The sequence below is a fragment of the Sceloporus occidentalis genome, unplaced genomic scaffold (assembly GCF_023333645.1).
Source record: "Sceloporus occidentalis isolate IW3139 unplaced genomic scaffold, rSceOcc1.0.p SCAF_3, whole genome shotgun sequence".
In the NCBI taxonomy this organism is placed as follows: Eukaryota; Metazoa; Chordata; class Lepidosauria; order Squamata; family Phrynosomatidae; genus Sceloporus; species Sceloporus occidentalis.
The window spans coordinates 17852982-17880843 of record NW_028316983.1 but is presented as its reverse complement, the minus strand read 5'-3'; the positions used below and the strand labels follow the sequence as shown (position 1 = coordinate 17880843).

Genomic DNA, 27862 nt, shown 5'->3' with positions numbered 1-27862 from the left:
GGGGAAAAATCCAACATTAGGTTCAGCAGGCTGCCATCTGAATTAAGGGTTTTTGAACAATAAAAATTCATCCCTGATTCTACCTCGATTATTGTCACCGTCTGAATAACCTCAACAACAACAAATTATGGCCAGCACATCTACCCCTGAAAGCAGTATTTGAAATGTTGGGTTTTGCACTACCACTCCCAGAATCCCCCAGGCAGCATTCCCAGGCAGCCTAGGAACTGTGGGAGTTTGTGTAAGGAACCTTCCGAAGGTCTGCTGTAAGATATCACAAGGCTCAGTTATTTTGTAGAGGGATGGTCACTGAGGCATGCCTTCTACACACACACACACACACACACACACACACCACCACCACCACCCATCCATCCCTGCCCTGGCAGGCCCAAGGCCTAGGCCCATTCCTTTGTCGTCTCCTAGCAACACAAAGCCACAGCAGCCTTGGCTCAGAGCTGGACAGCTCTAGCTGTCTGGTGGCTGGCTGCAGCCCAGCTTCAGGTGGCACCCATCCTCTACCCACCCACCAAGGAGTGTTTGCCCTGGAGCAGTGTCTGGGATGTCACAGAAAAACAAACTCAACTTTGTGGCTGAAGCTCAGATATGGTAAACGCCTTGCTTCCTTCCCTGCTCCCCTTCTCCTTCTCCCTCTCCCCCTGAAGTTGGTTTAGGATAGAGGGGAGACCCATTGCAGCCCTCCAGATGTTGTTGGACTGCAACTGCCAGCACTCTCAGCCAGAAAATCATGCCATATGAGGAGAGACTTAGGGATCTGGGTATGTTTAGTCTGGAGAAGAGAGAGTTAAAAGGTGATATGATAGCCCTGTTTAAATATTTGAAGGGCTGTCATATTTAGACTAAGCTTATTTTCTGCAGCCCTAGTGAATAAGACCTGGAGCAATGGATTCAAACAACAGGAAAAAAGATTCCACCTCAACATTGTAAACAGTAAAAGCTGTTTGACAGTTGAACATGCTGCTTGGGAGTGTGGTGGAGTCTCCTTCTTTGGAGATTTTTAAACAGAGGCTGGATGGTCATCTTCTGGAGGACCTTTACCTTACCAACTGCCTCAGCCAGCCAGGCTAACCTTCTTCTAAATTTTTCAGTCATTCCTGGCCAAATTCAGCAATTGTGAAATTATAGTTTTATTTCCAGGAGTAGCCATGTTAGCCACATAGCGAAGTACAATAACATCCAAAATCCACAAAACAGTGATACGCTTTATTGAGCCAACCAAAATACATGTTGCAAACTTTTGAAGTTCCACTGGCTTCTTCATCAGGCAAAGATATTAAAAATCATATGGGGGGGATTATGTTAGGCACAAGACTGGATTTTGTTAAGATGTGGCTGTTCTCAGTTCAGGTGGTATTGAAGGGAAATTCATGGAGGCAGGCCCCTCCTTCTTTAAAAAGAATCAAGTACCATTAGAAAGACAAAAACAGATATTCATTTATTTGAGATGTTCCTTGTAGTTTTGTTTGCTGTATTGTTGTGTGCCTCCAAGTCATTTTTGATTTATGGCAACCCTAAGGCAAACCCATCATAGGGTTTTCTTGGCAAGTTTCTTCAGAGGGTGTTCGCCATTGCCACTCTTTCAGGCTGAGAGAGTGTGACTTGCCCAAGGTCACCTAGTGGGTTTTTACACTCAAGCAGGGAATCAAATTCTGATCTCCAGAGTCATAGTCTGACACACAAACCACTACACCACACTGTCCTCCTTCCCAAATAAAACCTCACTTCTGTCTCTTGTGTACCCTTCACTTCCCAAATGTAATTTCCACATATCCACCATCTGAAATTCACTGTTGTGATACTGCTGCACTGTGTATTCGATAGTAAGTCCCATTAAATTCAGTGAGTCCTATTCCCAGAAAGTTATGCATGAGTTTGCAGTCTCAGATTGGCACTGAACAGTTAGTTTTTTGGATCTAAGACTCTCAGTATACCTCCAGGAAGTGTGGTCACAGACCATTTTGACAAGGGTTTTCTGGGGACTGCAGCCCCCTTTCACACTAGATGCTTATAGCACTATGATTTCACTTTAACTGGTATGATTCCATCCTATGGAATTCTGGGATTTGCAGTTAAACTGGAATTGTAGTGCAGTAATGGTGTAATGTGAAGAGGACTGTAGTCCCCAAAGGTAAGCCTTTCCAAATTCAATTTTCTGTTCCTCCCTCTTCCTCCTTGTGCTTCTGAAGCCTATTTAAGCAGGATTCCTCTAATTAAATGACAGAGCAGGTGGTTTGCATCCCAAAGGGCCCAGAATCTCTGGAAATGATGCCTATGTGACATCATAGAAAGCAACTATCACTGATAACTTTGCCATATTGAAAACTGGAGGTAGTTCCTATACTTTTAATAGTTGCACAAAAGAGGACATTTCATCCAGTGTTGCTTGTCATGCAACTGCAATGGGCAACACCTACTGAACCTCCTCCCTCTTCTAAACAACTGTTAAAGGCAAAGGAGCCCACTCTAGTTTTCCCTCTTGCAACCCTAGCTGCCAGACACTATTAAGCTCAATGGAGATATTGGAAAGGTTACTTTTTTGTACTACAACTTCTAGATTTCCTCAGCCATCATGGCCACTGAATTCTGGAACATGCAATCCTAAAATAGCTTTCAACAGCTGTGGCCACATGGACCAATTTCTATGTTCCATTTTTTCCATCCTCTTTCTGTTCTGATGTCTAGTTGGAAAACCTGGTGGGGGTTTGCTCATGGCAATACCAGAATTTCCCCAAAGCAAGGAATGGTTGTTGCCAATCCTCAGTGTCTTTTCCAGACACACACATGTATACACTTTTCCCATTCCACAAAATTCTGGGTGGAACGAAAACTGGAAATCTTCCAGCACTGTGCATTTTGACGTATTCTTAGTTCTTCCTCCTATCTGCTTTTCTCTGAATGAGGAATAGCAAGGATGGAGAGAGCAGGAGGAGGGTTGGGAAAGAGATGGGTTGGTAAGGACAGAAAATAGTGCCTTTTCAAAACATTTTGAACCCTAAATACCTTTCCAGACAATCCACATTTAGTACAATAAACCAGGGCCTTCCATTTCAGAATTAATTGAAAAGAGTGAGATTCTTAGCAAGGTTCAAAGGTTTGCTCTTGGTATACCCTCATTTAATGAAACTGATGCATTCCTGGGCATTGCTGCTTTAATAGAAAATTTGGTACCAGAGACAGAACTAACATGGAAGGAATAAGGATAGGTTCCTCCACCATGAAAAAATAAGAGCACTTCATCAGTTTTCTACTAACTTTTCATTCAAAGGCCCAGGGCAGACCACCCCAAAAGGGTGGCCTTCTGGTGGCCTATTTCCTTCTGGAGGGACGCCACAGCTGCCAAACTGCACAGCATCCCAGAACCCAGAAAACTGCCATTGGCACACTCGTGACGTAAGCAACACACAGCAATCTTCCCATCGCTTACGTAAAGATGGCAGCCCCCATGTGGACAGGAGGCCGCCATCAGGATGCCACCTGCACATACTAGGGTTAAGGACCGTGCAGTTGGTGTGCGGTCCCTAACCCTAGTATCGCTGCCGTCATGCCCCTTTCAACCCGCCTGTCTTGGGCCAAAATATACACATACATAATGAAACAACCATGTCAGGTTGCACAAGTGAAGAAAAAAAACATTTTGATCCTTCTAGAAAGCTCCTTCTAAAATGCATCCAGGGATGACCACCAGTATGGTGGCCAGACAAAAAAGATCTATGATTTTTAACATGGTGGTGTGAGCTGGTGAGGCAGGCTTGTGTGCTTTTTTCTTTTCTCTCTGTTGTGCTGTTCTCATATGCCCAAGGATCCTGGAAGCAGCTGCTGTTCACTTTGCCTGAAAGACACAGGCACATACTGCTAAAGTAGGATTGCAGAGTCCTCCTCTTTTCCATCTCAGCCTTTATTTAATTGCATTTTTTACTGTGGATATGTTGCTGCAATCTGATACTGAAAGCTTCTCCAGCCTTCTTTCACAGAATTGATGCTGCTAACTAAAACTTCCAGCTAGGCATAAGATAAGAACAAAAAGGGCAGCTGGGTATGTTAAAAAGCCTTCCTAAAAAGTAACTTCACTGTTAGGGACTTTGTCAACAGAGTCAGCATCTTAACCACTTGAGCCACCATGACCCACTTATGGCACAATAGCATTTGAAATTTAGACAGGGAAGAGGAGTTGTCCTTCCCTGACTTCTTAAATGACCAGCAGCACTTGATGGCTCCAGTGTCCGTGGAGTGGTGATTCTGTTATGAGTGTTAAATCTGAACTTTAAAGGAATTGTCTAAAGTGCAAAATTGATTCAGTACCTTGGATAGTATCTTTACAGTCTAAAATTTGGACACACACACATACACAAAGGCAGTATCTTCCACTGCAAAATGACCTTCTATGATATAGAAACCAGGTAGCTCTCTTTCAGTCTGCATTTTCATTCTAAGAATATTACAAAAACTAGATGCATTTTTGTAGTTTCTATAACTTCCCTCCATAACTTTCCAACCAATGTTTTAAATTAATCTTGCAATTGCTTTCCCTTGGTCGTAGAATTTTTACAGGGGAGTACACACAACATCATCATCACTTGTAACTTTTCTGTGTTTTCCCACCACTTTTTTCATCTTCCTCTTCCTCCTTCTTCTCTGAAACATTTCAAAACAGAACAGCTGCATAATGTCTCTTGACTTGGGGGTGCTTGTAACCATGTGTCCAGAAACACTTCTGGGATTTTTTACCGCTCTTCTGACTGTTGTGTGGAAGAGGGTTGCACAAGTGTCATGGACAATTGTTGACTGTTTTATTGTGTTGCCAGCCATGATAATCTAACAACTCTTGGTGCCTCATGAGGTGCCCAGCTGGGTCATTTTATTAACTTATTTTCAATGTGTTTCACACATGTGTGTGTCTTTGTTATGTATGTGCCTGTATGTTTAAAACATCGTAACTACTCTTCTCCATCCGTGACATTCCAAAAACTTTCTCTTTTTAAAAAAAATGTATGCAATATCACCCTCCCTATGAAAAAGTTGCAGGCAACAAGATCATTCCTTCTCCCATACACATACCTGTACAGCTAATGCTGCAATCACATGTACATATAGTACATAGATGATAGATGCTTGCTGGATTGATTGATTGATTGATTGATTGATTATTTTATATTCCACCTGTCTCTCAATATGGGGTTCAAGGCAGCATACAATATTTTAAAAGCACAATTAAAACAGACTCTTCATACTAAAGTTAAAATACATTTAAACTGAACTTCTATTTTAAAAAGCACATGTTAAAATAGCATTAAAAAGATATTTAAAACATACGAAAATAGAAAAAGCACATTCCCTGCCCTTCAAAAGCTCCATCTGCCACAACCAACTAAAACCAAATGGCTCCTTAAATAAAATGATATTTACCTGCTGGTGGAAAGACAGCAGAGAAAGGGACAACCTGACCCTCCGGGGAAAGGAATTCCAGAACTTGGGAGCAGCGACTGAGAAGGCCCTCTCCTATATCCTCACCATGAATAACTAAGACAAAATAATAGAATCATGGAGTTGTGAGAGCCTACAAGGGCCATTCAGTCCAGCACCCTGTCAAAGCACCCCTGACAGATGGCCATCCAGCCACTGTTTAAAAACCACCAAAGAAGGAGACTCCACCACACTCCAAGAGAGTGTGTTCCACTGTCAAAGGCTGTGAGAAAGCCTTCCCCCACAGATCTTAGAGCTTGGGTGGGCTCATATAGGGAGATACTATTATGGATGCATTAGATGGATGCTGGATCAGAGCTGTCTTAATATAATTAATTTAGGGATGAAACAGACAGCCATAAAGGGGTAGCTTAATATCGCCCCTTTGAGTGCCACATCAGGGCCGTGGCAATCACACACTGTGGCCCCGATCTGGCATTTTTGCAACCCAAAAAGAAGCAGCAAAATGCCTAACCTTTGGGGGCAGAAACAAGGCACCCTTTCCACTGTGGTGGTGGTTCTTCTGCACTTCTGCAGCGTGGCATGTATAAACACCACACCACAGAAATGCCGTGATGCCTCCCGCTGTCCGGTCAGCAGGACGCTATAATGCCCACTTGGGGGTGGCATTGGGGTATGCAGAGTGTGTATGCCACACCCCCACACCACCCCAAAGCCAGCGTTTTTTGCCTGTCTGCTTTGTCCCTTAGTTTATTTATTAATGTTATGTTTCATCTTTTTGCCAATGTGGGACTCAAAGCAAGAGTCAAAGCTGCATTATACAGTTGGCCCTTCACATTTGAAGTTTTGACTTTTGCAACTTGGATTATTCATGGATTTGATTAATAAATTATAGAATGCAGTATGAGGTCTGGCAGATGTTGGCCACAGAGTCATGCTGGAAGACCTGGAGATTCCTAGAGAGAACACTTCGCTAGGCATTTCTACCTCCTGCTTTGCAATTCTGTGGTCAATATCTGACAGGAGGATCTAGAAATTCCTAGAGAGGTGTTCTCTCAGGTAAAATAAATTGTGTTTTTTGTTTTTTGTTCTAATTTGTGGTTTTTTCCACTTTCATGGGGCTCCTGTACCCCTAACCCCAGCAAATGTGGAGGTCATATTGTATAAGTTAAAACAAAATGTAGCTAAAACAATTGTGCAAAAGATTTTTTAAAAATAAACAAATAATCAAATTGAAACAGTTAAAACATATTTAAAATGCACTAAAAAGATAAAACCACAACACACCCTTAATAGCATTAAGGATAAATACTGGTGTTTTATTTTCATTTATTTTTCTCATAGAAGCATCAGTCCTTTACTATAGAACAGATAGATAAAAACAAGGAAAGAAGGGAAGGCAGTTTTATAGCTGTCCAGATGTGGCTGGACTGCACTTCCCATTCTCTTTCACCATTGGCAGTTAGAGTAGATGGGAGTTGCAATCCAAAAATATCTGGAAGAAATTTCCCATCCTTGACTTTCATAATGACCAGTAGCCATTAAGGAATCACCTTCTATTTATTCAATATCATTTACACTCCTTCAAGTGTGAAAGGCAGATTTCTTTTCCCTCCTAAAGTGCACCAAGAAATAGGGAAGCAAGGTGTTACATTCCATTGATAATCAGAATTATTTCATGACAGTACAGCTAAAATTGCAGCCTAAGCTTCTTCAGTGGCACACTCCATAGCTCAGTGAAATCAAAGTACATTAACGTCACCAGTCTCACTCCAAGTATTTCATCTTAACTGGATTGTGGGTCAAACTGCTAACAACTTAAGAAGGCAAGGTTACAATTCACAAATCACTACCTGTTCCAAAACACTGGCTTAATATAATTACTTTAGAGTAAATAAGTGGAAGATGGCTGCAGGGTTTGAAGGTTTTGTTTTTTAGTCCTTGAGAAGGACTTACTCAGTGGAATAAGCCAGCTTGTTCATTATTCTTTCTGCTAGCAAAATGCATCATTCTGACAGATGGAAAGAAGCATGTATCCGATTAAACTGAGATAGCGATTGTTATTTGTTTTTGTTTTATTTTGTTTTGTTTGCAAGGACCTAACATGCAGCATGTCATAGATAAAACAACAACAATCTACCTACATTTTACTCATCTGGGCCTTGCATGGCATGGGTGGAATACTTTTTTTCCTCACTCATCCCATCATTGTGTTATTTTTCTTCATGGGAATGGGTTTAGAGACTGTGGAGGGATACTAAAGGAGACCCTTCAGTGACAGAATTGGAGTGAGGCTGGATGTGATCCAATCTCATTAGGGCAGAGGAACAAGATAAAAATAATTTTAAATAAATAAACATTTCCCAATCCCAGTGACCCCAGTCACTGAGAATTCATTCTGCTTCTGTTTAACATTACCTGCACCTTGATCTCCCTTGATCTACATGTGGTCTTATTCTAGGTTCTCTCTTTTCTTTCATGCTACAGAATGATAGAAACTGGAAGCAGCTTCTCAGAGAGACCTATTAAACAGATTTTCCTCTCTTTTTTCTTCTGCAAACAGATTCAAACTGGCTTAGAATAATCACAGAAACAAAATCCTGTGCAAATACAAAACTAGACAGGAATAAAACCAGAAAGTAAAAACTCAGCTTTGCAAGAAACAAGTTAGGAACTCATCTTTTAGTTTTGTCCACTGTGTGGTTGAAATAGTTCTCAAATAAGAGTTCTTATTCCCATAACTTGCTATCTGGTTCTTTTATAGCCTGAGGGGCTGGGAACTGATTCTACGATTCACTTTATGCAAGGCTCTCCTCCATTACTAAGACGTGGTAGGTTAACTTCTGTGTTCATTTTCCTCCTGCATGATAGATCTTTCTTCCTAGAGGGCCTGTATATAAAGTTGCACAAACTTTCTATTTTGACAGTCTTAAAAGCCTGCCTTTTCAGAAAGTACAGTCCTCAATTTCCAGTAGAATAGCTGTGTTAGATTATTCCTGAGAAAAGAACAAAACACGTTGTGGAACATCAAAAGATGAACCAATTTATTAATGCATACGCTTTAATGGACTAAAGTCCACTTCGTCAGATACATGAAATATTAACTGAAGTTGGCACACATGTATGCGGAAAGCACAGAAATGGTAAAGAATGAGGTGAGAAGGAAATGAAATACATTTAGTGTATTTCGTTTTAACACATGTTGAGTTTTGACATGGCAACCAAGATGGTAAAAAGGTCTTGAAACCAAGGAATATGATGGTTGTGAGAGTTGGATATATTTAACCTAGGGCTTGCTACACTTGCCAGACTACTCTAGGCTGTCTCCAGAGTAGTCTGGCCCCCACATTCTCCACAAATCCCCCCCCCAACTTACCTGGCTGTGGTTGTTGCACACTGGTCAGTGCCTCTACTGTGGGTACAATTTGTTCTGAGGTTAGAATGAGACACATAGTCTTATTCTGACCTCAGAGAGACTGGCACCTACAGACCAACACGGCAGCCATGCTGAGGGACCGGCATCCCCCTGCCACTGCCTGTTATCACTGTTTTTTGCTCCAAGTTTTCTGGAAAACCTGGAGCAAAGGGTAAGTCTTCTTAATGCAGGAGAAGGGCTAGAAATCCCAAATCTGGTCCAGGCATTTTGTAAACAGCCCAGACCCATTTCAAGGTTTTGGGTTGTATGGTATAAACATCATGTGGCCAGCCTAGGGGGAATTTGGAGTATAGAGTTAATGTAGACAAGCCCATAGAGAAAGCTGACAGGTGATGTGATGTCAATCTTTAAATGTCTGAGAGGTTAGAGGAAGGGTGATGAAGCAAGGTTGTTTTCTGCTCCTTCAGAGGATAGCATCGAAAGCAATGAATTCAAAACATGGCAGCCAGGCTGGTCACTGGTACTTCCAGGGCCAGCCACATTACACCGGTGTTAAAAGATCTGCATTGGCTGCCGATTTGCTTCCGGGCGCAATATAAGGTGTTGGTGATGACCTATAAAGCCCTAAATGGCTTGGGCCCAGGATACCTGAAGGACCGCCTCTCCCCATACATTCCGTCCCGCACCCTCAGAACATCTGGGCAGCAACTACTTAGGGTTCCCGGGGCTAGGCTTGTCTCCACTACCAGGAAGACATTTTCCATCGCCGCCCCGGCCCTTTGGAACACGCTGCCCATAGAGCTCCGCTCAGCCACCTCCCTGGCCCAATTTAAAAGGGATTTGAAGACCTTCCTTTTTGGTAATGCATTCCCCGATTAAGATGTCCTATGGACCTCCTTCCTCTTCACTGGCAAGGGGACTGGCTAACTCGGGGCTTTTCTGTTTTTATTGTAATGATATTGATGTTTTTAATGTATTGTTTTTAAATTGCTGTAAACCACCCTGATCTGTGGAAGGGCGGTATATAAATAAAAAAATTATTATTATTTTATTATTATTATTTAAATTATAAGAAAGAAGATTCTGACTAAATGTTATGGAAATCTTAATGAAAGTAAGGTTTGTCAGACTCCCTTGGAAGATGGTGAATTGTCTCCTTCATTGGCTATCTCTCAGGGGTGCATTAATGGAAGATCCTGCATTGGCAGTGGCCTGACCTGATAGTCTTTGAGGTTTCACTCATATAATTCTATAAGTACCGTCTGTAAGAGTTACATAAGACCCTGAATGTATGCAAAAGCGTAACTGAGACCATTAGCATAAGACTCATTTGATACCAAAAGAGTTGTGACACTAGATCTCCTTAAGCAGTCTGAAGGACTGTCAGGCTGTTTCAGAAAACCATATAATATATTCTTATTTTTCTGTATATACCAGGAAGGATCATCTTAAAACAGAACGTGAAGCTGCAAGGAGATGGCCCTCACGATGGGGTTTTCTGTTAACACCAGTTGAAGAGGTAAAAATAGCTTCCATATACCATTTATAAACACAGAGAAAATTAATCTCATATTATAGCCTGGACTGAATGAGCAGCAGCTGTCAAGATCTACTGCAGCAAGAAATCATAAAATTATAGAATTGTAGAGTTGGAAGAGACCACAAGGGCCATCCAGTCCAACCCCCTGCCATGCAGGAAATCACAATCAAAGCATCCCCGACAGATGGCCATCCAGCCTCTGTTTCAAGACCTCCAAGGAAGGAGATTCCATCACTCTCTGAGGGCATGTGTTCCACTCTCGAACACCAGTATAAACTGGTGAAAAAAATAAAGTTTTTTTAAAAAGAAAGAAAGAAAGAAAGCTGTATGATAACAGTTGCAACATTTCATATGTATGCAGAAGGACAAACAACAGAACACAAGTTTTTCTTCTCACTACCCAGCATTTTCAGGTAGAGCTTAGATATGACTTCTGCTTAGAGTCTTGAAAGCCATAGCTACTCTGTGAGTGTAGACCAGTTTTTCCCAAGTTAAGGTTCTCTGGATATTTTAAACTAAAACTGCCATAAACTAGGGCTATGAGGAATTTTAGTCCAAAAAATCTGGGAGGCACCAGGTCAGGAAAAGCTGGCAAAGTAAAAATGAATTACTTGGCCCAATCCTGGTATTAGCCCATTTCCCATGTTTTTGCTTCCACACATTCTTTTTATTTATTTTTTAATAGCAGCATGTGTATATCACAGGCAGAAATGTTTTGGGGTTTTTTGTTTTGTTTTGTTTCATTTTTTGGAAAAGGCAAGTATCTATTCCACCTCCCACAGCAACTTCCACAAAACAGGAGTGGTAAGTGCTGCCAGCTGCAAAAACTGAACATCACATACATACCAGAACAATCCCTTTAGTCCAATGGAAAGAGTTGCAGGGATCATTGCAGGAAAAAAAGTCTGTCCATAGCTGGATTTGCTGCATCATGTTTGCAAAGTCAAGCCTGAAAAAAATAAAGTATATGCTTGCTTTTACCCATTACCAAGATACCCATTTCCTTGTTGTAATTTTCACTTCATATTACACATGTTAGTTAGACAATTGTATTTTAGGTATGCCATGGTAAATGCTGCAAACTTATACTCATTTTATCTCAGAATAAGTCCCATTGGAATCAGGGTTTACTTCTGAACAGGTATGTGTAATGTGCAAAAAATGAAGAATGGCTATCTATCCTCCAGATTCATCTCTTAGCCTTAAAATGAGAATTAATTCTTCATATGAAAAGTGAATTTCAAAAGCATTCAAAGCTGTATAATAAATAGCCTTGTATCAGATGCCAAGTACAAGGTCATCAAATACTGCTATGATGGGAACAGTATAAATATCTAGATAGATACCAGCTATTACAATGTTATCACAATGCACGGCTCAGCCTGAAGTGCCAATTTATTTTATTATGTTCTCCTATTTTTAGTTGATAAAAGATGAAAAGAAACAACCTGCTAAGCCTAAGATCCCGCTTCCAGAACACTTACAAATCCGACCTGTGACACCGGTGGAAAAATATATTAAGGTTAGACGATAGCATTGTAGTTTCAAATGGCAGGGCAATTTTTTAAAATACCCAAATCCATACCTTTGGTAAGCCACCTAAAGATTCCTCATCAGTTGTTTTGCAGTGGTGGGTGTTTAAATAAAGGTCAAAATCTTTAGGGCAACATTAAAAGGCTCTCTGAAGAGGAGAAAGGATCCAAAGGATGCTTTTCTGAGGGAAGAATTCATTGTGTAACTTTAGGTCTTACAATAAAGTTATCTTGCTATAGCACATAAAAATTATATATCTTCAGGTTAGTTGTCTCATCTCTGCAGGTGCTGGAAAGGAAGTGCAGATCAGAATTCCAAATAATATTTCTGGAACAGAGACAGCTTTCATAAGAAATATTACAATCTTGAATGTCCTGTTTTTCCTCAAGGATATTGCACCAACCAACATTAGCCTTGATGTGTTTAAAAAGGGCATGCTTACCATCTTCTAGAGGAGGAGACATCCTCATCTGTAGCAGAGAAATCCAAGTGGAATATTTGTCAAACAGAGGGTCAACCATTGGAAGCTGTAAGGTAGGGTCCTCAGCCTTTTTGGCCCTGAGAGCCATGGGTGATGCTGACTTCATACTTGAAGGAGCACTACAATTGCCAGGTCAGGGGCATCCTAGGTCCTGAGCTCCATAGCCAAAACCTGTGATCTAGGGACACCCCATGGGGATGTCACAAAGGACAGCTCATGGTGATGTCATCAAGCATGGGTCATGAAGCTCGGAGCACATAATTCAACTAATAAAAGCCAAGTCCAACAAATTAGAAAATATTTCTATGTCTGGAAATTAAGTATCTCAAGCTCAGTACTGAACTGAAAAAGGATACAGCAAGCCTTTGCTTATCTGACAGGTTAGGGACCACAGGTCTGTCAAAAAATGAAATCAGTTGAAAAGCAGAACCATTTTTTCTTAGCTAAATGGCTTCAAGTCAGCTAAATGAACTAAATGACTCCAGGTCAACTGAGAGAAAAAAAGAGAGTGTGCTGAGTCCACTGAGAGGGGGGGAAAGCAGCAGCAGTGGTCAAAAGAAAAAACCAGGGGTCAAAAGTGCAGTATGTGGCTATAATTTAGATCAGTCAAAACAGTGAAAGGTCTAAAACTGTGCCATCGAAAAGAGCGAGATGCTTGTAGTTTTCCAAGCTCTGTTTTCAACATCTCTGAAAGCACAACTTTTAAGAACACATGGGAGCTAAAGTCCAACAAGAGAAGTTATCTAAACTCTGCTTTGAAGAGAAAAGAGTCTACAGTTGGTTTTAGATTCTTAATTTTAACTTTGTATGTTTTAAATTTTATATTTGTATTTTTTAAATATATTTTTACAATTTTAATTGTACAATTTTAATTGTTGTGTTTTATATAAGTTGTTAGCCGCCTTAGGTCCCACTTTGGGAAAAAGGCGGGATTAAAAAATAAATAAATACATAAATAAAGTTCCTGTTTCAAAGTAGCCTGCTGCTGCAGCAGCAAGGGATGGGCAATGAGGCAAGGATACATAGTGCCATATGGATGCAATTTTCAAGACAATGTTGTTTCCCTGAGATTACCCCAGCATCACTACTACTATGAAGACCACAGAATGGGGTCTAGGCCCTAAGACCTGAGAACCCTTGTGTCCTGAGGTCTAGGAACATGAACACACATGTCAAAAAATCCTCTTTTCTTACTGGGAATAAATGATATGTCATCCTTCTATTCTCTACCCTAGTGATCCTAGAAGAAGACACAAAATGAGGACTCCTCACCCTTTATATGGTATTTTGCGACAAAAAAATGTGGAAAATGCATGTTTTTAATCCTAGAGAAGTGCAGGGGCTCCAAACATGCCCTCCACACCCCTAGAGGTCATTTTGGAGCAAAACATTTTCACCCTTGGTGGGCCCTCCAGAGCCACATGCTGCTCACAGGCTGCACATTCCCCACTCTGATGTAAAATATTGCTAATTGTGTTTACCCAGTACAAAAAAACACTAATTTTAATGAGTGTGTGATTTGAAAAACTGCAGCTTCACTTGGGTCCTTTGGCAGGAGAAAAGCGAGATACAGTGCGCCCATGTCATATGTGGGCATGCCATATGTGGCTTCCAGCATACGCTGTAAGCCACACCGGAAAGACTTCTGCTGCACCCCAGAAGAAGCAATGGGGTGCGTGCCGGGTGCGCACTGCGACAACGAGCCCCATTATTTCCAATGGGGCTTGAGTTTAAGCAGTTTTTCCCTTACGTGACGGGGTTCAACACAGCATAAGGGAAGGGCCAACTGTACAAATAAAATCAATAAGGAAAATAATGTTTTCTCCAAGTAGTTTATCGCATGCACTTTTCAGTCCAATCTGGGCACAGGATGGGATCGGACTGGAATGGAGGTAAACAGGTTTTATCACATACAAAATTGCTGCTGCATTGCCACCGACCATCACCCAACCCTCAGCCGTGCTCTGCCAGCCAATTTTGGTGGTACAGAAAGCTTCCATGGTAGTAAAATCACTGGAAGAAGCATGGCTGAGGGATGAGTGATGGTCAGGCAGCAGCACAGCAGCAATTTTGTGAGTGATAAAACCCATTTTCCCCTAAAGAAAAACATTAATGTTGCCTTTGTATAGGTTTTGCATGTAATGGCCTGCCAGGTCCATGTAATTTATACATTGTTTCACCAACATCCTGAACTTCTGATTTTTTTTTTCTGTGACATGAGCAAAAAACCCCTCTTATATCCATTCCTCGGTGTGGGTCAGATAAGGGATCCTTAACTCCATTTCCACTCCATGTGAATAGTGCTGCTGCATAGAGGCAAGAGATCTAAATTGTCTTCATTGTTCAGCTCTGTGGGTGGCACAAATGGCCCTGAAGAAAAAGAAAAGGAAAAAGAAAAGAAAGGGAATAATTTCAAATACAGTACTCCACCTAGATAGCATAAATATTTTCCAGTCTTGGCTCACGAACAAAGCGAAAGAGCTCTGGCAGCAGAATAGAACAGAAACATTGCTTTTCCAGTGCAAATTCCTCTACTGCATAAATCTCCAGATGTTAAAGTAATACATAGAGAGCACTTTCAGCATGTTTTGTGAAGGTTGTTTAGCCAAAGGAACTTCAGCAGCCAAGGCAAACACGAAGCAGCTTCAAGCTTGGGGTTTCCACATCATCCAACTAGATTAGTTACTGATTAACATGTTTCATTTTTAGTAAGATTGAAAGATTCTCCCTGCAAAAGACATTTTGGTCACTAATCTGTCTTTTGTTTGTCCTTAAATGTCAACCTCCCTCCCAAATATAAATAGAACTTGCTTAACAGAAGAGGTTTCTTGTCAGTTTTTACTTTCGGTTATTGGAACTGAATTGACTGTTTAGTATTTGATACTATCATCTTATTTCAATATAAGTTGATGTGTCCACACTGCACAATTGTAGCACTTTGGTAACAGTTTAGTTCTCATGGTACCACAGGATGGAATCCTAAGCTTTGTAGTTTCGTGAGGCATTTAGAATTCTCTGAAAGCTTTCCAAGTGAGTACCTAGAGAATTCTAAATACTACTCTCCAAAATACAAATTCCAGGATTCCCAAAGGATGGGTGAAAGGAGTATCAACAGCTGTAACTGAGTAGTGTGGATATATCTATAAGCTATCTGCAAATGTTGCAGAGAAAAAGGTTATTTCATGTAAAAAGTAGAGTTTATTGTGTGTGTTGAGGATGACCTCACAGCTTCTGCTCTCTCTTGATAAACAGTTGTCTGCTCCTGAAGAGAGGGTATTGTGTTATCATGTCTGGGGCTACTGCTTTTACAAAAATCAACTTTTCTCATCTATTCTTACACTTTTCTACTTTTCTACAAGTGCAAGTCCTTTGTGGCAAATGCAGTTGGCCCTCCACATTTGCTGGAGTTTGAAGCACAGGACACCCCCCATGGAACTGGAAAAACTGCAAATTAAAAAAAAAACACCACATTTTTAACCTGAGAGAACAACTCTCTGGTCAAAATCTGCCAGAGGCTGACCACAGAATCACACTGGGGGACCTACAAATGCCTAGAGAAATATTTTCTCTAGTAACCTCTAAGTCCTCCAGTGCAACTCCATGGTCAATTTCCAGCAGAGTTTCACTGGAGAACCTAGAGCAAACATATTAATCAAATCCGCAAATAATCAAATCTGCAAAAGTCAAAGCCACAAATGTAGAGGGCTGACTGTATTCCTAAATATGGCATAGATTTCAGCCAAAGTACCAAGTGTACCAAGCCAATGTGTTGAACCATGACTGTTGAGACCATGCATAGCAAGCCCTCTCTGAATAGATCTTGACAAGAAAAATGACCTTAGATCACCTTAAGTAAAAAATGACTTGGAGGAGAAACACGTTCTCCCCCATCTTCAAAAGTGAGGGGAGGATTCAAACAATTATCATCCAGTCAGCTCGACATCAATACCAGGAAAGATTCCAGAGCAGATCATTAAAAGGACCATTTGTGTGTACTTAGAAAGGAATGCCATGATAACTAAAAGTCAACATGGATTTCTCAAAAACAAGTCATGGCAGGCTAGTTGTATTTCTTTTTTCATATTGTTACAAGCTTGGGAGGTAAAGGAAATACTATGGATGTAGCATATCCAGATTTCAGTAAGGCCTTCAATAGTACCACTCTATTCTGCTTTGGTCAGACCTCACTTGGAATAATGTGTCCACTTCTGGGCACCACAGTTCAAGAAAGATATTGGCAAGCTGGAATGTGTCCAGAGAAGGGCAACCAAAATGATAAAAAATCTGGAAGCCATGCCATATAAGGAGCAGCTTAGGGAGCTGGACATATTTAACCTGGAGAAGATGACATGATAACCATGTTTAAATATCTGAAAGGATGACATATTGGAGAAAGCTCATTTTCTGCTGCTCCAGAGAATAAAACTTGGAGCAATGTCTTCCAGCTACAGGAAAAGAGAGTCCCCCTACTGAAGAACTTCCTGGTGGTAAGAGCTGTTCAACAGTGGAGCATGCTACCTCAGAGTATGATGGAATTTCCTTCTTTGTAAGTTTTTAAATAGAGACTGGATGACCATCTGTCAGGAGTGCTTTTAGTATGTCTTCCTGCATAGCAGGAGATTAGACTGGACAACTAACAAACCAAGTATATTACATGTGGCATCCACAAGGTCTTGTTTCTCATATGTTGCATGCATGTTTGAACTTAAAAGTGTGCCTCGCACTGCATATAATACACATAACAATGATTCTTAATTCTAACAATGGTATCTAGAAATCTTAGCTATTCAGTCTGAGTTATCCAAAGAACCTCTGCTCTGTCTGGCCTTTCCCCATGCAGTAGAAAATTGTAATAGGACATTCTAAGCAACAGAATAACATTTAAATGTGAGAATGTAGTTTGAACCCACTGCTCTGGGTCCTGTTCTCTGGAGCAGCAGAAAACAAACTCTATCTTCAGTATGGCATCCTTTCAAATATTCAGACAGAGCTATCATATCACCTCTTAACCATCTCTTCTCCAGGCTAAACATACCCAGATCCCTTAGCCTCTCCTCATAAGGCACGGTTTCCAAATAAAAGTGCAGAACAGCTTGCCTCACCCTAGTAAGTTAAAAAACATAAATCTATGCATTTGGTTAGCACAATGGAAATCATAAGTGGAGATTGGAAAAGTCATCCCTATATGAATTTTGGAAGAAGCCTTTAAGTGGTTGTAGAAGATTCCAAATGTTTTTATTTACTTATGCTAGACTTACCTGACCTAATAATAATAATAATAATAATAATAATAATAATAATAATAGATTTATTTCTAGCCCGCCCAATCACGAAGAATCCGGGCGGGTTACAACAATAAAATACAACAAATTACAATAGAGTTAAAAAATCAAACCCTAGACCTACCACCACCCCCCATTCCCAGTACTAAAACAGAATTAAACAGTAATAATATTAAAACATTTAAAACATTAAAAACATTAAAAACATTGAACAACCAAAAAATAGGCAGAAACATTGGCGGGGGGAAATAGACAGATGAGGGGACAAGTATCTCTATATCTGGGGATGGTAACTAGGTTGGAAAGGCCTGCCGGAAGAGATACGTCTTGAGTGCTTTCTTAAAAGCTACCAGAGTGGAAATGTGACGGATCTCCTCCAGCAGGTCGTTCCATAGTTTAGGAGCAGTAGTAGAAAAGGCCCTCTGGGAGACAGATGTTAGCCTAGATTTTTTTGGCTGTAGTAGATTTCTTCCAGAGGACCTTAGTGTGCGGGATGGACAATAGGGAAGAAGGCATTCCCTCAAGTACCCTGGGCCCAAGCCATGTAGGGCTTTAAAGGTAATCACCAACACCTTGTACTTTGTGCATATTGTTAATTTTGAATAAAAAGTTGGCAGAAAAAAAAAAGTGTGAGAATGTGCCAAAGGAGAAGTAATAAATGTATGTATTGATTTGAGTGTCTTTTCTGAAAATGGTACTAAACTAAATGATCTTCCAATGAATTCAACACATTCTAGAATCAAATCATTTAATTGTGAGAAATATCAGTTCATTGGGCAAAGATGCCTAAATTATATAATAGTATCTCAAGAAAAATTCATTTTTTACCATCGTTGGGTCAAAGCGCACATTCAGAAAGGGGGGGGGGGAGGAGGCAAAATGAGAGCATTTCTCCTAGACAAGAATTCTGTTCCTTGATACTTTTTCAATCCCCAAATTTCTGGCATTGTTGTAATTTAAGCATGTGTCATTGATGCAAACTGAGGTTTCCTCATGAGGGGACAGGGAAGATTTAAAAAACAAAAACAAAAACTAGGCCTAGGATCTAAATTTCCCATACACGCGCTGGTACTATTGGCCACACTTATTTGCTCTAGAGCAGGGGTGGGCAAAGTACAGGCCACAGGCCACATGTCTGCACAGCCTCCAGGGCCCCTCAGGGGTTGACAAAATTTTTTAAAAAACATTTTATTTTATTTGCTCTGCAATGCTCAAAAGGGATATGTAAGGGATTTTCAAGGCATTATCATCACATGTGGACCCCCCTGGATCCCTCAGAGATCAAAGCAAAATTTTGCAATTTTTTTCCAAAAAAGAATTCTGCCCCCAGATACCCACTAGGAGCTCAGGAAGCCCTCAAAATATGCCCCATGTTCCTTAGAGGGCACATGATGTCTCCTTTGCCTTGGTGGTGCAGCCCTCCATGGTCTCCTGGGAAGCTAATTTGAACCCTGAACCTTCCATGGTTGCCCACCCCTGCTCTTAAGTGGACAAAAAACAAGATCTTATCTTGAACAACACTGTTTAACATGTTGGGTTTTTTCATCATAGCCTGTGATTTTAGTCTGGCTGCTGCTGCTATCATTTTTTACTATGCTATTTTTACTTATGTTTATTTTACACTGTTTTTATTTTTGTCTTGGGGGCTTTTTTCTTTTTCAGTAAACTGGCTTGACCTTGGTTTTATCATACAAAGTAGGGATATAAATGTCCAAATATATAAATAAAAGATGTACTTCTTCATTTCAGATCCATCCATCTCCACCTGTCCCTCAAACAACCCAAGGGTTTATTGGCTGGAGATCTACAGTACCAGGGCTGGAACTGGAACGTTATTATCAGATCAGAAGCTGCAAAGGTGCCTTTCACAAGGACCTGCAATGGCCAAATGAACCTACTGACTAACTTTAAGAAATAGTGCCTTAGGCCTATTAGTCTCTCTTTCCCTTTCTTTTATTACCGTCAATCCAAGGATGTTTTCAGCAAGTCCTAATACACAGGGGAAATGGATGTTAAAAACATGTTTGTATAGTACTGTATATTAAAGTATATTACAATTAAGCATGGCATAGTCTTGTTTCATTAAACCACCAGCCTGCAGTATATAAGTGTTTTTTTTGTTTTGTTTTGTTTTTTTGTTTTTGCTGTTTTGTTAATCAAGTGTTGTTCATACATTATAAAAGATCTGGACACTCCAACCTATGCTTAATAAATTCACTGTCTCCTTCTCAGATAAAGCTGCCATTCCAGGTTCAGTTTTATCCTTAGGGGAGAAACGTGGATAAAGAATGTCATGAGTGGTGATGAAGTGACAAGAGAGATAACATCAAAAGAGATGGAGGAGAAATGGAATATTAACATTAAAAGACAATGGGATTCCTTTTCTCACAGATTATTTGTTCCCACATTCTACTTTCATAACAAACTGGCTCAAAATGTGATTTAATTTTACAGCCAAATTTAGGTTCAAGATCATTCCAGAACCCTAGGTTTCTAGACCAAAATCTAGGACCTAGGGATGGTCCCTGGTGATGTCATCAATCATTATACATTAAGTACCAACCACAGCTTATCAGTTGCTCACATCTTATCAGTCAAACACACACACACACACACACAGAGAGAGAGAGAGACGGGGGGGGGGGTCTTCTTTAAAGGATTGTTCCCAGATCAAGATGAAATAAAGTGATTATTTGTTCTCACATGTTTATAGAGATGGGATAAAGCCAATTTTATCAAGCTTATATGCTTCTACCCAGCAGGTGGATGCAGAGCAGAGTGAAGGGTGAACTCTGTTACCATAATGACTGGGTGGGAAGGAAGAAGCTAAGGGCATACATATAAACATACATCATTCTTTGCAAGTTGCAGCAATAAATCAATTACGTCTTGCAATCTATAGCAAGCTGTTGCTAAACTAACTGAGCTGGAGATTTGCACACAGCCCCTTCCTCTTGCTGAGCCTCCCCATACTGGAGAATTTTCACCCACAATTGTCTCAGATGGCAGAGGCTAGGAGTCACCTAGCCTTCTAGCTTGCTATTTCATCATCAGTATGGAACAAAGATGTCAGCCCAGATGACTTTTACATATGTTACTGAGAAATATGAGAGATTGTAGAAGATCTCTCAAGCAGAGTAACTAATGTGCAAAGCAGAAGTTGAATAATTCACCAGCCTACTCCACCTTACACATGAGGTCTAGCGGAGAAAGAAAGCAAACTAAGGTCTTGTCTGTACTGAGCAGGATACTCTGGGGGCAGCCTAGAGTATCCTGGCCCTGCAGTTGTCATGCCCTGCCCCCATTACCTTGGCCTCCATTCCCACACCATCACAGCTGCCTGCATCCTGCTGAGCCACCCAGCCAGTCCACTGCCACTGTGGATCACTTGTTTCTGAGGTCAGAATGTGGCACCCAGCAATGATCACATGGCTGGGTGGTTTGTTCTGAATTCCTGGCTGCTTTGTTCTGACTTCAGAACAAGCTACCTGCAATGATGCACCAGGCAGCCCAGAGGTACGCCCATGCAGACGTTCAACATGGTGTGGGAACAGAGAGCTCTGGATCTTCTTGGAAGATCCAGAGCAATGGGTATGTTATTTTACTCTCTTTTATTTTATTTTACTGGTAAATGGCCCAGTTCTGGTGCAGAATGTGCCAGGTATTGTCCAGACTGCTTGCACCAGAACTGGGGTTTGGGATCTGCATCTTATGAACAGGATAATGTTATGCCAGAACGGGAGTCGGGGGTGGGGACAGGTATTTTGGCCTGTGCAGACAAGGCTTTATACAAGGTTTATAGAAGTAGATGGCCTCATGAATACATGTGCATAATAAACATAGGTTCATCTTGAAGAAAGGTAAGAAAAGAAAGAGTACTACTTGGTATCAGGGGAGATGGAGCATCTCACCTAGAAAGGTCATTGTCACACATGCTTCATGGAGGACAGGCAGGGAAATGGAGAGAGATATGCCTCCGTGCCCAACTTGGCCTTATCATGTACCCGATCTGTACTCCTGGCGTACTTTTTGAAGAATTGGAAAGTATCATTCTTTGAAAAGTATGCCAGGAGTCCACATCGGGTATGTGATGCAGCTGAGTTGAGTATGGAGGCATACGATAAGATCCATTTACGCCCATGTAAGCCCGTGCCCAGCCCGTGCCCAGATCAGGCAAAAAGAGGCATGTGGTAATCTCCTTAACGGCCCCTTTGGTCCTTTCCAACTCTGTGGTTCTATTATGGTTGTGTTCTCAGGCTGGGCTGTAGCTATGGTTCTCATGAAAGCTTTCCTATCCACCTCTTGCAGACCTATGTTCAAAGCAAATGTTTAAAGGAAGGCTTTTGGTAGTGCCATTCAAAGTTTTACAATAACATAACTTTGTCACATTATTGTAATAACCAACTTTACATTATCTGAATCCACAGCACTGTGCTGGTGGCAGGAGAAAATTGGAGGCCAGCTGTTGGTGCCTTTCCCCTCACTTCTGAAGAATTGAGTCACAGTGAGCAACCTCCCTGTTTCTGCCCATAAAAACTTTATTTGAAAACCTTGTTGTACTTCCCTCAAAAACAACTGACCTTGTCTACATACTTTCCAAATAACAGGGAAGTGATTCAGAGCTTTTGGAAAGATCCCTCAATAATGAGAATACACACAGAACACATCCTCCCCCAGAGTTTAGCATTAGTCAAGAAATATGGTGATAGTGAGTCTTTATCCGGTATTTATTGGTTGTCAGTAAAAGTATTTGATGGGGGAATCAAGTATTTGGTTTACCTTTGAGAAGCAAGAATATGAATTTACAGAATTAAACTGATATCTGACAGCTTTGGGGATTTCCTCCTCCCCCCCCCCCCCTCTAATTATAGTTTTCCAGATTCAGATGTGGAAATGGATGGAATACTTTGCATAGTGCTGAATGGCATATTGCAATAAACAAGTTTTTAAAGATAGTGATCTGTGTGTATCTCTTCTGTTTTCTAAGGGCTTTTTCTAAAATCACTTTGGATCTTAGTCTGCTTTCTTGCTTCTCAAAACAAAGGCAAAAACTTGATTTCCCTCTAACCCCCCCCCCAAAGATTTTTCTGCTAATGATTAACCTCGGGAACTTTGGTATCCTTCCAGCATCTTAGTCTGGTCACATTTGCAGCTAAGCGACATGTCTTACAAACTGACAGTATGCAATCTGAGTCACAGGTTTTATCTAATGATGTCCAAGATCCTACATGTGTCCACACTGCTCCACAGACCCTTTCGTGCACCTCACTCAGACCAACAGTATCACTGCAGTTAGCGTCACTTGATGTAGGTGCCTGGAAAGGGCTGATGTGGGGGTTGGACTGCCCCTTCCTCAATCACTTACTTGCCTGCCCCCTTCCAGTCCCCCAATTCCCAGCAAATCTGCTAGGGGCAGCACAGTGGCCTCCAGAAGGCCCGTTTAAGGTCTGGTGTTGCTGTTGGCCAAACAGATACGTCAGACCAAAAACAAAAGACACTCCCCCCCCCCCCCAGCAGTGACCACTGTTAGGAGCAATACTGTGGTCTCCTGACATCCCATTTAGGGGTCTTACTTACTCCTTATCAAGTAAGTAAGAGAGGCAATGTCCTTTCTCACTTACCCAGCAGGCACTCAAGTCCCACTGGGTCACGCGTGTACCATCCCACCAGAAGTACACCTACCAGGGTGTCATTCAATGCACTCTTCAGCCCATCCCCCACCCCCATGATTTCCCTGACTCAAACAACTCAGCCAAGAGAATAGGACCGGGAGCCATGGATTTAAGCTACAGGAAAAGAGATTCCACCTCAACATTAGGAAGAACTTCCAGACAGTAAGAGCTTTATGACAGTGGAACATGATACCTCGAAGTGTGGTGACATCTCCTTCTTTGGAGGTCTTTAAACAGAGGCTGGGTAGCCATCTGTTGGGGGTGCTTTGATTGTCTATTCTTTCATGGCAGTGGGGTGCTGGATGGCTCTTGTGGTCTCTTCCAACTCCATGATTCTATTATTCTAGCCTAGAGAAGAAGAGAGGCACAGGTAGAATCTTGCCCTTCCTAGAATGCAAAAGCAAATGGCTGCAGCCTCTCCTAGCTTGCATATTCTTCCTCATTTATCATTTTTGCCATCTTGATCGGACTCTGATGTTGCTTGGCCACACATATCCTGGTGGTCATCTGTGAAATTTTGGAGGATATGCTTTGCCTTCCTGCAGGAGCTCAGAGCAACCACATCTTCATGGTCTGAAGCACCTTCCTTTCCCTTTGATAAGAACGAGCAGCACTGGCCAAGCATGGGAGGTTTTCAGATAGGGCACAGCACAGTAGGCCCCAACTAAAAAGGGACTTAAGAACATTAACTAACAGGATGCCAGCCTCTGACTGTTAATGATACAAAGATTTTTCCTCGGACACCCAAGTCTCAGTTTGAGAATAAGTCACAGGGAACTCCATTAGACTTCATTCTGAAGAGATATGCTTAGGACTACACTGCATATGATCTAAACTTACAGGATTTCTTGAATCAGATATTGATTCAATTTGTTCTGTTGTTGTTTTAAAAATGTTGATGTCATTTTCTTTCTAGCATCTCTCTTCAGAGAATCAATCTTTTAAAAATATATTTCATCACTAACCAGAGCTTTTACCATGACCTTCTGTTATGATGGGGGGGGGGGGGGGTCTTGCTTTAAAAAAAAATATCAGTTTTCAGATGCAATTACAAATTAGTCATAAAAAGGACTGGGTAGTGAATTTCAAACAGGCAATGTCAGGGCATTAAATCACTCCACACCGTATGAAACTTGGCATTTAATCTATGAAAATTAACCTCCTTATTGGAACCCAACTGGGTACATAAATGTCACCAATGCTTTAAAATGCCACACAGTTGCCAAGGTCATGACAGGGTAAGTAAATCTGCCATATACCTTAGGCACAAACACTGAGACAAACCCCACGTATGTGGCTTCTTTATGGATCATATTTAGAACTGAGCACCATTTCAGTTTTGTGGCCATATTTATTTTTTTGTGTGTTTCTAATGTTTTGTATACCATGTCGAGGTTCTCTAATGTTTTCAATAGAATATAATTTTAAAAATCTATACTATCAATATAACACATATATGTTAAAAATAATAAATGCAGAGAACAAAAGAAACTTTGAAATAGATACTCGCTGCCAGAAAGTCACTAGGATGAATGCCTGGGGGCTTTAGTTGCATGTCTAACTACCATTGAGAAAGTCCTACGGTGTAGCCACACTGTAGAATTAAAGCAGCTTGGCACCACTTTAACTGCCATGGCTCTATCCTATAGAATTCTGGGATTTGTTGTTTGGTGCGGTATTCAGTCTCGTCTGTCAGAGAGCTCTGGTGCCCTACTAAACTACAAATCCCAGGTTTCTGTAGGACAGAGCCATGTCAGTTAATGTGATATCAAACTGCTTTAATTCTGCAATGTGGCTACACCTCTAGACCTTAGGGCAGTGGTTCCCAACCTGTGGGTCGGGACCCCTTTGGGGGTCGAATGACCCTTTCATGGGGGTCACCAAAGACCATTGGAAAACACCTATTTAATTACAGTTATGAAGTAGCAACAAAAATAATTTCATGGGTTTGGGTCACCACAACATGAGGAACTGTATTAAAGGGTCGCGGCATCAGGAAGGTTGGGAACCACTGCCTTAGGGTGTGGTCAAGACTGTAAAAAGTTTTGATGGAGAAAAACAAGTGAACTAGGAAATGTGGCAGCAGTTTGCTTTTGTCTCTGCTTACTGGGAAAGATTCTGGCTCCTCTTCTTCTCTCCCTACTTCTAAGTTAATTGAGAGCAAACTGCATTTGTACTTTGAACTCAGTTTAAAGCAATTGAAGTAAGCTGAAAACAAAGGGGGAAGGAGAAGGAGAAAGAAATTCAGACACTTTAAAATCAGCTGAAAAGCAGGATACAGGATTAATCAGATCTATTCCTGCCAAATCAGGACAGTTGGAGCATGTGTGACAATGTAAAAACAATGCAGATCTTGCACAAGATGTATTACATGGTCCCAGTGAGCAGTATCTTTATATTTCTGACACTACATTTAGTATCTGTTAATGTTTCTGAAACTTACTCAAAGGCAGACCCTCTTAGGAGATTATCACCCATGGCTTTTAAACCACATTATCTTCATAAAATTATACCTTTGGTGATACTTATCACAAAATGTCACTTCTGACCTGTAGCTGCTGTATCTCCCAGGCATGGTTAGGCTATCCCTTTTAATTGATGTGGGAAACACATCAATAAGTTCCCAATTGCACTGCAGTTCCATTAGTCCACAGGTGTGAAACATCGCTGCCATGCCAGTTGCAATATTGACAGTCAATTGGTGCGTTAGCATAACTCCAGAATTGCATTAAAAATAAAAATAAAAATAAAAGGCAGGCTGGGTAGTACATGGGGCAGGGAGATGGGGTCAAGGGGGAGTCCAAAAGAGAGTGTGATGGCAGAAAGAACCTCCATAGCATGATTGTAATGTGATATGTGATAATGGCTGGTCTCAAGACAAGTGATAATGGCTAGTCTCAAACTGGTATGCTTCCGTTTTCTTGTGTGATAGTGTCCTTAGATAAAGCTATAGGAGTTCAGTCCAAAGTATCGGATTTGAAGATGTCCAGTTTCTGTTTCTGCTCAGTTTTGCCAGGTTTTAGCATGGGTTATTTCTCACAGACACAAGCAATTCAAAACCAAAACCAGATACCAGTCAAAGTCTGCAAAGAAATTCACACTGTCTGCAGAATCGTAGGCCCACAGGTGTTTGACAGGCATTCATCATGATAAAACACACAAAAGTGTAGGAAGAGAGAGAAAGCAGGAATTTGATTATAACTTCTGACTGTGCGCTGATCACAACTCTATACAATTTACTACATCACTTCAGCATCCAGTCAGAGCAGCTTGTAAAGACTTTGATTTGGAAGGAACCCACTGAAGTTGAACTTTTTGAGGTAGAGGAGACAGAAGAGAAAGAGATAAGATTGTTTTTCTTATTTAAGAAATACATACCAATATTTGTGTAGCTGTGTTTTTAATGAGATGAAGATCTTGCTAGAACTTGAAAATGTTACTTTTTTGGACTACGGGCCAAAAAACAGCACCAAAAAAGCCCTCAACATGGTTCCGATATGTGGATGACACTTTCACCATTTGGAGCCATGGAGAAGAAGATCTGGCTGTGTTTGCCGCATTACAGACTGCCCCTTTGAGGCGGCCTGTAGGCGCTGCTTTCCCCGGTGTATCGGGGCCTCAGCTGCCACAACGGCAGCTTCCGAGGCCCTGATCCGCCACTTTCCAGGCCACGAGGAAGTGGCAAAAGGCCGCTTCCCCGTGACCTGGAAAGGGGTGTCCTTGGGGCTTCATGCCCCAAGGACACCCGACGGTGGCGGGTGACAGAGGAGAAAGGGGCCGCTTGGCCCCTTTCTCCTCTGCGTCGCTGGATGCAGCCATGTAAAGGCTGCGCCTAGCGACGCAAACCCAGAAGGAGCTCCGAAACGGAGCTCCTTCTGGGGTCGCGGAAAGGGTGCCCTACGCACCCTGTCGCGGCCCCAATACGTCACAACCGCGCCGCCTCATTTGGAGGCGGCGCGGTCGTGATGTAGTGATGGCGGCGGCCGTGTGGAACAGCCGCCGCCATTTTCTACGCGCAGAGCGCGTACTAGGGTTAGAGGAGTGCGGAAGCACCGCCCCTTCCTAACCCTAGTACGCGCTCGTCGCGTACTTTAAGGCTCGTTTGTAATGGGCCTTTCTGAACCATCTGAACCATCTGAACAACATCCATCCTAACATCCAATTCACTATGGAAAAAGAAAAGGAAGGAACACTGCTATTCATGGATGTCCTAGTCATCTGCAAACCGAACCAATGTTTGAGCCACACAGTATACAGAAAACCTACACACAGAGACAGATACAAGAACTCCAACCATCACCCAGGACAAAAAAGAAGCACAATTGAAACTCTGGGCAAAACGGATCTATGAACCCCACCTTTTGGAAGATGAATTGAAGCACCTAGACTGGGCTCTACAGTCTAATGGATACTCCAGCTCAGACATCAGAAGGGCTGCCAGACCCCCAAAAAATCTAGAGGAGTGAAGACAAGCAACCACCCAAAGGGAAGGTATTTTTACCATACATCAAAGGAGTCAAAGGAGTCACAAACAGA

At 41.6% G+C, this 27862-nt stretch overlaps 1 protein-coding gene across 1 annotated transcript; it reads left to right on the top strand.

Moving 5' to 3' along the window:
* The first annotated feature begins 389 nt into the window (after positions 1–389).
* On the top strand, positions 390–19740 carry CIMIP1 (ciliary microtubule inner protein 1). Its single transcript, XM_089518489.1, has 4 exons — positions 390–609; positions 10256–10337; positions 11782–11880; positions 19404–19740. The coding sequence occupies exons 1-4, from the start codon at positions 563–565 to the stop codon at positions 19557–19559; spliced, it is 384 nt and encodes a 127-aa protein (XP_089374615.1). The 5' UTR covers positions 390–562; the 3' UTR covers positions 19560–19740.
* Positions 19741–27862: the final 8122 nt, after the last annotated feature.

Excerpts from the sequence above, each read along its gene's own strand:
- CIMIP1 (XM_089518489.1), top strand. The coding sequence starts at position 563 with ATGTCACAGAAAAACAAACTCAACTTTGTGGCTGAAGCTCAGATATG. Across the intron at positions 610-10,255 it reads GTGGCTGAAGCTCAGATATG|GAAGGATCATCTTAAAACAG; the intron begins GTAAACGCCTTG and ends TGTATATACCAG. Across the intron at positions 11,881-19,403 it reads CGGTGGAAAAATATATTAAG|ATCCATCCATCTCCACCTGT; the intron begins GTTAGACGATAG and ends TCTTCATTTCAG.